The sequence below is a fragment of the Solea solea genome, chromosome 1 (assembly GCF_958295425.1).
Source record: "Solea solea chromosome 1, fSolSol10.1, whole genome shotgun sequence".
NCBI classification, from domain to species: Eukaryota; Metazoa; Chordata; class Actinopteri; order Pleuronectiformes; family Soleidae; genus Solea; species Solea solea.
In genome coordinates this window covers 3,550,430-3,564,175 of record NC_081134.1, presented here as the reverse complement: position 1 = coordinate 3,564,175, position 13,746 = coordinate 3,550,430, and the positions used below count along the sequence as shown (strand labels likewise).

General features: G+C 37.8%; 1 protein-coding gene across 1 annotated transcript in view; it reads right to left on the bottom strand.

Moving 5' to 3' along the window:
• The window catches only part of atp1a2a (ATPase Na+/K+ transporting subunit alpha 2a), a 47,677-nt gene that overhangs the window by 15,687 nt on the left and 18,244 nt on the right, over positions 1-13,746 (bottom strand). The window contains exons 11-15 of the mRNA XM_058634215.1: positions 9,916-10,050; positions 6,609-6,688; positions 5,209-5,318; positions 2,685-2,860; positions 223-359 (exon numbers count right to left, since the gene is read on the bottom strand). Coding sequence (XP_058490198.1) covers positions 223-359; positions 2,685-2,860; positions 5,209-5,318; positions 6,609-6,688; positions 9,916-10,050 — 638 coding nt within the window. The remainder of the gene's footprint in view (positions 1-222; positions 360-2,684; positions 2,861-5,208; positions 5,319-6,608; positions 6,689-9,915; positions 10,051-13,746) is intronic.

The window sequence follows — 13,746 nt, the reverse complement described above, 5'->3', positions numbered from 1 at the left end:
TATTAGAATATGGAGTCGTTCATATATATATATATACATACATATATATTTTTTTTTACTGTATTGTGTGGTAATGTGGCATCATTTGTTTTAAACCTATTGCACAGTGAGTATTGAATTGAAGCTTGACTCAAATGATCACAAATCAAACCACAATCCCAATATCTTTTAGGAAAATCGCCAATGGATATTTCCCCCCCCCACACACACACACACACACACCTGGGGTTGACTTGGCTCAGGGGAATGTTCAGTCTCTCAGCGATGTCTTCCACCGTCTCATTGCCCTCTGAGATGATGCCCACACCTTTAGCGATGGCCTTGGCCGTGATTGGGTGGTCACCAGTTACCATGATCACCTGACCGCAAACAGAGAAACATCCCATAAATCACAGTAAACATTATCACATTACGGACCTGCTGTATCTCATCGGTGTGTCAGGTGTCACAAGCATTCTCTGGCTGCAGTGCGGCATCTATAAATCATCCCAGTGTGCTGTGTGGTTATGCTAAAAAACAAAATGGTGCTATCAGGAGGTTGGCAGTTCATCTTCAGAAATAACACTTAGTCTGGCAGCGTCTTGCCGGACAAATAACGGGGCAGCAAAAACCAAAAACAAATGTTGGCGGCCACAGTCGAGAGGCTGGCTCCCAGATAAATTGTGATATTTTTGCTCATACAACACCTGCAACAACAGCTTAACTACGAGTCGTACTGTGGGCATGATTTCAGGCAGCGTAATTTCATTTCCCTTGAAAAGTTTATATTAGTTTTTAGTTTGGTGATTGTTTTCCTACTGTGTCATGTCATGAGGGAGCTCTGCCAACACACAGCATATTGGAATAATCCAAATAAGAAACTGGCGGAATCAGAGATTTCATGTTTGTCACAAACAAACTGTATCAGGGACGTTTATTCAATTTCATCATAATGGCACTGCAGCACTGTACTGTTTCCGTGGCTAAAACCAAACATTTCCAAGAATTTAATTCACTTTGTGGACCCCGCGCACATGTATAAACATCCAAACATTCATATGGGGCCGTGATCATCGTTTGTTTACGCCGCGCAGAACCATCATAAGTTTTAGAACCTTTCATGAAAAAGTAAAGCAATAATAAATCATATACCTCTCCGACAATCCCCACCATCACTATAAAATACAGCAGGACATAAACAGACTGAAGGAAGGTGCAATAAAGATTGAGCACTTCATATTGCACTAAAGCTTTTGGACTGGTGCCATGGACACAAGATGCACACGGAGCTGAAGCCCATTACACTTTCACCCTGAGCTCAGATACATATATATATATATATGTATGTATAAACTGTATGTATATATATACAGTATATATATATATACAGTATATATATGTATATATATACAGTATATATATATATACAGTATATATATATATATATATATATATATATTCATAAATATGTATACATACTGTGTATATATATATATCCATATATATGTATACATACTGTATATACATTATATATATATACATATATGTATACATACTGTATATATATATATTTATTTATTTTGTATTAGTTGTAGTTACAGTAAAATTGTAAAAAGTAACTAGCTACGAGGGAAAGTAATAATTGCGTTACTTTTCTAAATGTTCAAATATGTCAAAAACTTTAAATACAACTGTATGTTCAATTATTTACACTTTAAAATAAACTGAATATTAAATTTGTTTAATGAACGAAATGAACACTTTTATGAACAGAAAACATTGCACACTAATCCTCACTATTTTAATGACCTTAGAATTCTCCGGGCTCGCCATCGCTGCATGTGTCCCATGGTTACAGTTTATAATAATAATAATGATAACAACAATAATAATAATAATAATAATAGCACCTTTCAAACACTCAAGGACACCATACATTTTATATTAGAGTATATAAATCAAACAGACACAAGTTAAGATAAATTATTATTCCCAACACTGATCATGAGACACCATTTCTGTTATATGTTATTTGAAGACATGGGACAATATGAAACTCTAATTACATACTTACATACCATAATGTCTGAGTCAAAACAGAACTAAATCACTGAGAAAGCATTCATTTCACCAGACACAATATTTATTTCTTGAGTCTCTTCTGCCTGTAGTTTTGTTTTTTCCCCCAAGCCACAACAACTATGAGACTGCACGTGAAATTAAATGTGCAAAATCCCATCTGCATATTTTTATTAGTTTGAAATTAGAACACATCATTTCTCTCATTAACCATTTTCTTCTCTTCTGAGAGTTGTTTAACCTTCGCACAGCCCGGCTTATTACCTCTCTGGTGATGACTCACGTATTTGGAGTTCATTAACATATAATGATATGTGTAATACATCGACTAAATCTACATCTTACTAAATGGAGCCTTTTATTCATTGTTCACAATGTTAAAAAAAAGTACCTACTTGTACTAATACTTTCAATTTGTCTTCATGCACATTTTGAGCAGCTTTCTCTCAGAGATTCAACTTCATTTATCCTATCAATTATGATCTATCAGGGTGTGACGGCTTGTCATTAGGACAGAAAAAAACCTTTGACATGCAAATGTCTTCGCTAAAAAGCTAGATAAATTAAGCCCCAGGCAAAGCTTTTCAGGAAACGACAATGGCGGTTGAATCTGTGGAACCAATTACCTTGATACCAGCAGAGCGGCATTTACCCACTGCGTCAGGCACAGCGGCACGCGGTGGATCAATCATGGCGATGAGGCCCAGGAAGCAGAGCTGCTCTGTGGGAAAGTTCATGTCTTCGCAGTCGAAGGTGAATCCTCGAGGGAACTGGGTTGAGGACAAATTTCCGTGGCAGAAGCCTGCGAGGGGGGAGAGGGATCAGCGAGGTGATCTTTCATGAGTGACGTGTCAGAGTATACACCGGCGAATAAAACGTCACCGCCTTGAATTTGTGTCGTCTGTCAGCCAGGTGAACATCTGTGGCAACATTTCGAAAGAAATTCAAGGGATCTTGTGTTCACAAGGTCACAAAAGAGTAAACTTGACATTTGACCTTTAACCACCAAATCTGAATGACTTAATCCTTTTTAACCATCGTGTTTTGGTATATTGCGATCAAAATAGTCAACCTGTCGTTGGACCACCAATTTGGGATGAGCTGATACAATACTCAGTATCGGCATCGGTCCATTACCTTCAGGTCAGTGGATTATAATCCAAATCCATTCAAAAACTCACTAAATATGACATGAGTCACAGACTGGAAACATGTAAATACAAAGCAGCAGGAAAGTCTGACTGAGTCATGTTGGGGGGATGTTTATTTCTCCCATTACAGTAGCAGAGTATTTGTCACACAGTTGGAACAAATGGCTGGTTATATAAAAATCAGCAAACACATTTTAGCTGAGTCATTCTTTGGGCTCTTTATTTCCTCTTTTTGGTCGAACACATATTTGTTACACAGTTGGTGAATTATGTCTTGGAAATGACTCGGCACAAATGTGTTGTTAACAGCTTCATACGTTCATAAATGGTCTAAAATGACAGTATCAGACTAATATCGGAAGATACTCGAGTTTGTGAAATATGTGAGAGTATCAGACAAAGGAAAGTGGTCATCATCCAGACAACCAACATCTAAACATTTCAAATTTGAGTCCAAGTGACATTAGTGTTGCATTTACAACATGTTTTTGTGAAGTGACACATAAAATGCAATCTTGACCACTAAAATTTTAAAATATTTCACCAAATTTCGTCAAATTTTCATGTCATTCCTGGGATATCTCATTCACATATCACAAATGTTGTCTTTTTGAGGTCACAGTGTCCTTGGCCATTGACCACCAAAAGTCCAAGTGAATGTTTAAACCACATTTCAATGGATTTCTTTAAGAAGCAGATGATGACGTCATATTTGCTTCACTCCCTCATGAAAATGAATGTTACTGTGTTTTTTTTAGTAGAGGGGAGACTTTTGATTCACCCCCTTGACAATAAATTATTATATCTTGTATGCCATTCCTGATATATGGCTCTCACAAAGAATGGGATGGACAGAGAACCCGAAAACATAATTCCTCTGGCCATCATCTTTCCATTGACCAAGTACTTCCTCATTGTTTTGAGTTTATCTTCTCTTTTTTTCTATAATATTATACGGCATCTGCCCTCCTATGTAAAGAGCCGTATTTGGCTCTATTAGATTTGATTAGATTTAATAAACATCACAGATATCATGGCGTATTTTTCTGTTGCCATAAAAAACAAAAATGTAAATGCAGAAAAGGCCTGAAAGCTCTTCAGAAAACACATTATCCCCTGCCTGCAACAATCCTTTACTGTACAGCGTGAATACAAATTGTCTTTTAATTTTAAATGTAGATGTGGATGTCGCAGGTTCCTGAAATTCAAATTGAATAAGCCACTTTTACTTATTCATGAAATCCAGGCCTTAAAAATATGTATCTGCTGAGAGAAGCCACATAAAAAAGCTTGTGATGGAAAACTAACGCGAGGCACGAGCGAGACTTAAAAACCAATACGGTGCCATTCCACATGTCACTGTGTGGACACATAGACCTGTAACAAAATGATGATAGCACATAATTGTTACCTTTTGGCACTTAAAAAACAATGTCAGGTCTTCTGTTTGTTTTGTCCCTTGATTGTCAAAGTGGTGACATTTACAGAGTGTGGACACTGAATGTTTTGGAGATATTGAGAGTTGAACCTTAGCTTATGTTGTTGTTTTGAACCTCAAATGTGTTTGTGGCATTTTTACAACAGAAAATGTCATTTAATGGGGGAAAAAAAAAGGTTTTGGTTTTCATGTCGAGCAGAGTTTGAGTTGAATTATATTACCAGTCCATTATACCAGCTGATAATCCACAAACTATTTTCTAGCAGAAAAGTGAATGTTTTTGTGCAGCAGCAGCAGCAGCAGCGGCGGTGGCGGTAATTTCAGCAGTGACATGTCAGTCTATTGTGATTCTGGTTAAGCCTGAAGTACTAAAATCCTTCTTCTTTGGAACGCCGTCATCATAAAAGCATTCCACGTGTTTATGGGCACATTTGGCCAAACTACCCTGTTTACCATGGCGATTATAAAAAAGTAAGTGCTGTGTCCAACTGTGTCCAACCCCCCCCCCCCCGCTGCTAAACTCTAAAACAAGCATGTAATAGGTGGTGCCGCAGAACATACCGAGCACTCTCTCTCCCAGTCCTCCCAGCTCCAGGTAGGCATTCTGGAACGCGTCCCTCCAGTTTTCATCAAGCGACTGCTCCTGGCCGTGGATCATTATCGTGCTGCACCTGTGGATCACGAACAACACTTTGAATGATTTCTGTAACCACACACTCAGCTGAATGAATTTCTTGTCATTTCAGTACGGCCAACCTGATTTTAATCAAATAAGTTGTATATAGGACATAGAAAATGGGTGACGAAATGAACACTAGTGGACGACAAGTATAACTGTTCACACCTGGATGTGTCTCCTGTGACCACATACAGGTGCCCCCGCCTTTTTTATTCACATACACAATGCTGCCGTGTCTATTTGTAAGTACAAGATGATGTTTGTAAGGAGTCTCACGGGAAGAGAGAGCAAAAAAAAGAGACAATCAAAGCACTATATTCACGCTGCTGTGACATGAAACAAGTTTTAAAGCAGTAAAAAGAGAAATCTTGTTACACCGATTGGTGTAAAAAAAAAAAAATAATACTGTGAAACTGCAGCAGAACAGATAATGGTGGTCTGAATGTGGCCACAATCTTCCTCAAACCACCTTTGAATGTGCCTTTTGCAATTATATCCGAGGCCAGAACGGAGTAGAATTAAACTGTGAGTGAGCTGGACTTGATTGGATCACTCAGGACGGATTTTGGTGCCAGATTTGAACAGAGTCACTTGATGATTGGATGGGGGAACTATTTAATTTGACTAAAAAGACAATTTAACTCTGAAAATGATTACTCAGACTCCAAGTCAGATGAAATATCAGCGAGAGCGAATCGTAATGTGGCCAAATAAATAACGACAGATGCAAAGCCACATGAATTCAGCCTCAGTGCAACTAATGTAGAAAATGTAAAGCATAAGTCTGGTGGTATTCTACAGTTACTTCCTTTTCATTTCAGACATATCCCATTAAAGGACCAAAAACCAACAAAGTACAACTGTGGCTCTGTGGACCCATGCCTATTAGTTTCTCCTCAAACAGATCATAAATGTATTATTTGTTTGTTTATTTTCCCTCGAAACCTTTGCTTTACAGGAGTAAAAAATTGGATTAGTTTGTAGAGTGTTTTACAGTTGCCATGTTCTGTGCCATGAAGGAACATTAATCCCAGTGCAGTGAATCTCTGTGGCACAGATTTAGAGGTTTAAGACCCTCCTTAGATGATCCCCTCACTGTTGCTTTACTTGTTTGTTTGTTTTTAAATGACATTTACCAAAAATTATTATCAGCCGTGAAGCAGAAACAGTTCCACTACATCACTGAGACAAACTAGAAAATAGGTGAGTGTAGAATTTGTCAAAACTTTCATGTCGCAGCTCTTGTGAGACACACAAATTGATCCATTATTGATTGACCAACCTGTCCAAGATTCTCTCCGGTGCTCCTTTCATGACCAGAATGTGACCAGAGGGATTGTCCTCCACTTCATGGATTGAGAGCTTAATGAAAGGGATGATGGAGGAAAGACACGATGAGAATACAACCATATTATTTAGGAACATGTAGTGTACGGTTGGAAATCGAGAATTACTGTCATATGTTTTTAATTTGCCGTGATTGAACCTGAGTTATAATAGTTTCATTAGTTTTTGTTTTTATTAAAATTAGTTTTAGTTTTAATTAGTTTTTAGAGCGGGTTTGCTAGTGTGTGAAAGGTAAAGAATATAGCCAACAGACGACAAAAATAATAATAAAAAAAACAATAAACACATTAAAAAACTAGAGGATTGTTTCATCTAGATGAACCAACTCAACCCAATTAACTACATAATAAATGTTGTTTAACTTGCATAGCCATATGTCCAACATTGTAAAGAAAAACTAATTAAAAACATTATGAATGAATGAAAAGATTGTCTCAAACACAACCTTTCAAAATTGCCAGCAGAGAAAAATTAAATACACTTCATATGACATTCATTTACAAAGGTGAAAACTAAGCACATTTTCACTACAATTTAGTTTGTTTTGGTAAACACACAATTCAGTTTCAGTTAGTTATCTTTTTTTTTTAACTCTACTTTTTATTTTTATTTCAGTTAATGAAAATGTTTTGGTTTTTTTTAATTTTAGTTTTCGTTAACTACAACAACCTTGGTTCACATCGTGGATTCAGACGTCACATGTGCTGCCGGTGTTGAACGAGCATTCATTCATGTTCTCACATGTATTCCTGCGGTTGTTCCACTTCCGCTGAAATCACACACACATACGCGACACACACGTGCTCCCGCAGGTGATTTGTATCTGAGTCACAGCATATCTAATCTCAGAATACCACAGCAAAATTGCTTCTTCTTTTTTTCTCCATCTCCCTCAACACAGGCGTTCCTATTTTAAGTCAGGGAACAGGTGCACAAAATGGGAGCAGGAAGTCCTCTGTTTTAGTCAACATCACTGCTATGTTTTAGCCATATGGTGGGTGAACTCTCCAGAGGGGTTAGAAAGGAGCGGCCACTTGTGTTATTGGATGTAATAAACCATGCATTTTCATTTAATCAGAGGTTAAAACATCTAACATTTCCACATGTTTCTACACTTCGTAGCATATGTAACAGATATTTATTTATATAAAATCATGGAATAAATGTAGTATTAACACAAAAAGTACACTCAACTTTAAACTTTAAACACAGTTTAAGAAAGGGATCTTTCTTATATTCTCGAATAGAAATAATAACAGAACCCATGCAGGCTGAATATAAAACCCACCAAGGCCGATAACATTAGACATCAGCTGAAATGGCAATTATTTCTTATATGAATTAGTAACATAAATGATAACAACAAAAATACAGTATGTTCCATCTTTGTGCCGGTTCCATTTCAAAAAGGTGCTCATACTATGCACATTGCACAAATATAAAAAACCTCAGAACGTTGAACATTTTTCACTCCATGGAAACAGTTTGGCTTAGTCCTTCTTCACATGAGGCAGACCAGTTTGTTTACATTATCAGGGGAAAATGATGTGGCCTGAGAGTGAGAAGGGTTAAGTGGGTCGTGCAAATGGTGTTCAAGTGGCTTCGTGGCTGCAACCATGTTACGGGCACTGTCAGTGCCAAGTGTGGTTAATTTTTCCTTGATTTTCCATTCGTTTGCAACATCCAGAAAATGGTTAGCACATAGTGTCGCTCCGATGTTTTACTCACAGTTAGTTGACAAACGACTGCAGAGTCCAGTCTTTGTCAATGAAATGCACTGTGACGCCCAAGTCGTTGTGGTTGTTCACAGAAGTCCAGTGGTCTCCTATGAGAGCGGTGTCCTTTGCTTGCTCGAGCATGTTCCTCTGCCGTGCCCTCTCATCCTACAAAGTGTGTATTCTTGACACGATGGTTCCTCTCGAGGGTAGATTATAAGAGGTTTCTCCCGACGCAACGCCAATGACTTCTTTCAGCCCTTCATCCTCTACTGGGTCAGTTGCCAGTTGACAGCACTAATAAATATGATGCACAGCTTTCTAAAATGTTATTTCCAGTGTTACACAGTATTTTAATCCAGCACAGGTGAACGTAAACTCACTTAATTTACCAGCACAATGCATACAGTGCATACTCTTTTCTCCAGAGACACTTGTCTCTTAATAAAAGAATTAAAGACAAGGCAGCAGCACAGCGTCTTCTAAGAAACCAATTTTTAACCCACATTCACAGAAACTCTCCATGAGAAATAAAGAGACAAAGGAAGTGTGTGCAAAAACTGTGAATGCAAAGTAGGGCGTTGTTTTCACCCCCCTGCCACTCACACACACACACACACACACACACACACACACACACACACACCTTAATTCATAAATAAATACAATTATTATGTATGAGGCCCCTTTAAGCCAGTAACTGCATCTTAAAAATATCATAGTAAAAAATCTTTAATGATAAAATAGATAGATAGATAGATAGATAGATAGATAGATAGATAGATAGATAGATAGATAGATAGATAAAATAAAAGTTAGCTAGCTAAAAGATAGATAGATGATAGCTAGCTAGTTAAAAGAAAGATGGATGATAGCTAGCTAGTTAAATGATAGATAGATAGATAGATAGATAGATAGATAGATAGATAGATAGATAGATAGATAAAATAAAAGTTAGCTAGCTAAAAGATTGATAGACGATAGCTAGCTAGCTAAAAGATAGGTAAATGATAGCTAGCTAGTTAAAAGATAGATAAATGATAGCTAGCTAGTTAAATGATAGCTAGCTAGTTAAATGATAGATAGATAGATAGATAGATAGATAGATAGATAGATAGATAGATAAAATAAAAGTTAGCTAGCTAAAAAATCGATAGACGATAGCTAGCTAGCTAAAAGATAGATAAATGATAGCTAGCTAGTTAAAAGATAGATAGATGATAACTAGCTAGCTAAAAGATAGATAAATGATAGCTAGCTAGTTAAATGATAGATAGATAGATAGATAGATAGATAGATAGATAGATAGATAGTTAAAAGATAGATAGATGATAGCTAGCTAGTTAAAAGATAGATAGATAGATGATAGCTAGCTAGTTAAATGATAGATAGATAGATAGATAGATAGATAGATAGATAGATAGATAGATAGATAGATAGATAGACAGACAGATAGATAGACAGTAAATGTGTTGTTGATTTCCACTTCAGATCTGTGATATGACATCAGTGCCAGACCTGCATTACCTGGTACTTGTTGGTGGAGTTAAAGGGGATTTCTGCCACTTTGGGGTTTCTGGCTCTCATGTCACGAACACTTCCGCAGCACAGCTCAATGCACTTCAACAGAGCTGACTCTGAGGCATCGCCCGCCGTTTCCCTCTGGGGTAACACACACACACACACACACACACACACACAGAGCACATTAGTGTACAGTTACTCACACGTGCACATTCAGGAAAAGAATAGCTGTCTCACCGCCTGTGGTTAACACACTGTTGGAGGAGCTGTCAGTTTATTTGCTGATTTATTGTTGAAAGCAGCATATAAAAATGAAATGTTTCTTTAACTCCATTATGGTTCTCCTTAATTATGCATCACTAACACGTATCAGCTAATTACTGGCTAAATTTGATGAAAAATGGCAACAACAAAAAAAAGATATTTAGTTCAAACCCAAATTAGGAACATATATTCAACTCAAGCGTAATTGTTGTGTTGAGCCTTACGTTAAAGTAAATTTATCAAGAAGTCAGTGGTGTTTAGTCGCTCAGTGGAGGAACAGGAATCCTTTAGAAGGTTTGTCAAGAAAAGTTTCTTCTGTATTGTCCTCACTATAATGAAATATTCTGGTGCACTGACGATGACAGAGTGGTATGAGAGTTTAAGTTTAATGTACTGTATAAAAGTTGGCGACCTTTGTTTCTAAAGCCTGACGAAAATGCCAAGAAAGTTTATTTGTTTAACATTGTCTGTTGTTTATGTTCCAAGCTGCTTTGCTGGTCTGTATGTTTAATACAGAATAAGAATAAATATAAATAATAGAATAAATATCTGATTATGGCAAAATATGAATGATTACTTGGCTAGTTGTGCTGATTGCAATGTTTATTGTGTAACATTTTATTGGCATAATTGGAATATACGACCAATAAATATGTTTGTATTACTGAATAATCACTCTTAAATACAAAAGACAGCCAGAGCATGTATATGGTAGTTTGAAGTGAGATTGTTTTTATACTTTCTGGTATGTGAAGGCCACCGTAGTTTCCTGAGTCTGCCATTAGATGTAACTAATCCTTACACGCTAGTCTTTTAAGGGCACCTGATGGATATAGATGTAAAACCTGCAGGCTACAATATGTATGAGCAATAATCTATAATCAATAAGTCAAGTTTGTAGCTATCACGTTAATTAATGCTTTAAGCATGACAGCTTCATAGTTTGTCTCGAGTGAACAACGTTTCGTACAGATATCATTCGCTGCCTTTTGTCGGTAATTTCAAAATAATTCAATAAACTCAGCAGATGAAAATCCTTTGTGCAAATGCTCAGCGTTTTTTTTTTTTCCTCCACGGTGCGTAAATGTCAAGTGCACACTGTCAACATTCAGAGAAGGTCAATGAATCTGAGCATGTTTACATTACGCGCACACTTTAGAATGCCGTGCTATTGACGTGGAGTTGCTGTGTCTACTTTATTTACACAACATTGATGCACATTTTTAGATATTTGTTTTCCACGCTCGCAGGAGGTGGGAAAGTTAACGTATGGATGGAAGTTAAGTGTGATTAAGTGCGTCGGAAACAGATTCCGTGAATGAGACATGACATTTAGAAATGCTTCTGTATTTCACCGCACGGGGAAAATGAGGGATGTGCGGACCGATGAGGAAATCACAACATTCGTCCACTTAGTGCAAGAACATTACTACAAGAATGGATGTTTGAATTTGTGATGTAATCTAACGGCGGATAAGTCACTGAACTGCTGTGGTTTGTGTGTGCTCTTGTCTTAATATCATTGTGAGGTCCAGAAAAGAAACATTTTGACTTTGAGGAGACATTTTGTCTGAGCCCCATAACTTTAAAGGGTCTTTTCAGGGTTAGAATTGGGTTATGGTTATGGTTAGGGGAAGGGTTAAGGTTAGGGTACGGGGGTTGGGAATGCATTATGCCTATGATGTGTACTCACCAAGTTTGTGTGTGTGTTCTTGTAATTGTAGCTTTTTGAGGACTGTAAGGACATTGTGGCAAAGTGAGGACATTTTGGCTGGTTCTCACATCCTTAAAGGGCTTTTTGGGGGTTAAGACCTGGTTTTAGGTAAGGGGTTAGGAAATCCTTTATGTCTATGAGACTATGAATGAAGCGCAAATGTGTGTGTGTGTGTGTGTGTGTCACTGGCTGCTAAGTTTGCCTCTACTAATCAATAATATTAATTATGTTGACATCATGCAGCTACTGTATAATCTATGTTGCGTTGCTGCTGAAAGACTACGAGGAGCGCGGCCAAATTTATGAGCAGGTTGGTACCATTTACCAGCGCAGTCCATTTTCAATAACAAAACTTATCGGTCTGATAGTTTGCATGAGGTTGATGAAATTAAATTAGAATCCTGTGCCTCAAAAGTGCCAGTAATTTCACGATCAAAGTATTTTGCCCCCAGATAATGTGGTTTTTTTTTTCTACATAAGGCATTTGATGTTTTTCAAGGGTTAGAAGCGAAAGGCGGAGTTGGTAGTGGCATGTGACAAAATCAATGTGAACATTACATTTTTCTGACATTAAATAGGTGACTTTTGTGCCATATTTACAGTATGTATAACCAGGGAATGGTGGTTATTTCCTCATGTCTGCCAAAAACGCCACAAAACCCTGTTATATTATCATATGTATGTCTATTGACATGTGAATAATAAGATATTTTTTACAGAAATACATTCCTGACAAAAGTCGTTGTATGGGACTATCATTTTTTAGGAGACTTAGTTGCAAATTCCCAGCCTGAATTATTGTGTCTGTTCGCCTCTGGCGATGCTTGAAGCATTTAGAGCAAAAGTCACTTCAGGTAACCTCTAAAAATCATTCGCAATAAAAATTCAACAGAGATAATTGCAATTCATCCAGCTCTGAGAAACCAATGCATTCAAATCCGTGCTGAAGTGATGCATCATACAGCAACAGGGGCCAAAGTAAGACAAGAGATTTCTCTCTGTTCCTGTTTATTCATTCAGGAACAAGCAAGAGGGGAAAAGCAAGGACAAATGCGTTGCAAGATTTGTCCTTGTTTGTGCCTTTTCATGAATGAATAACTAGATCAAGGAAATTCCTTTATTTCAAGGGCCAGTCGGGGACTTGTTCTCGTAATGGTAGTGGAGCCTGGGCGGTGATGGCTGTGTTTGAGTGCTGTCAGGAGGACACATGGCTGTTGGTTAATGCAGAGAGGATGAGCGAGGCACCTGCAGGGGCAGAGAGGCTGCAGCAACAGGGTCGGTTCCCACTGGAGTCTAGAAGTTGTAATCCCTGTTGCTGAAAGCCATACAGACAATTTCTTCAGGTCAGTGTAGCACAGTCTGGAGGAGGGTGGCTGGTGAAACACTGTAATATTATTGACTCACTTTCCTGGCAGTGTGTGTGTGTGTGTGTGTATCAGTGCGGGGGAGTTATTTCCAGGGGTGCATTGGATTATCCTCAGTTTGTCTGAGGCTTTTGACTGCGAGCCAGTTTGTGTGTAATGCACCTGGTTGTGTGCACAGCACCACCACCCTCGAGTGGTACTGGCAAATAATTTATATGGGATGTTTTTCTCCCTGTGGCAGCCATGTGGGTTAGGATCAGTTGGCAAAAAGATGGAAACACAGAGGACATTTACTGTTTTTCTGTACCTAATTTGAAGCAGGCGAACTTTGCTGAAGGATGGCCATGTTATTTTATCTACTGCTTTAGGACTGGGGATTTTCTTTTGGTCCATTCCATGTGATCAACAAACTCCTGAACAGACTAAGATCTGAAATGTGTGGCACGTTAGATGAGCTCGAGTCAAACCAGTGTTTGTTGTTGTTTTATTTCA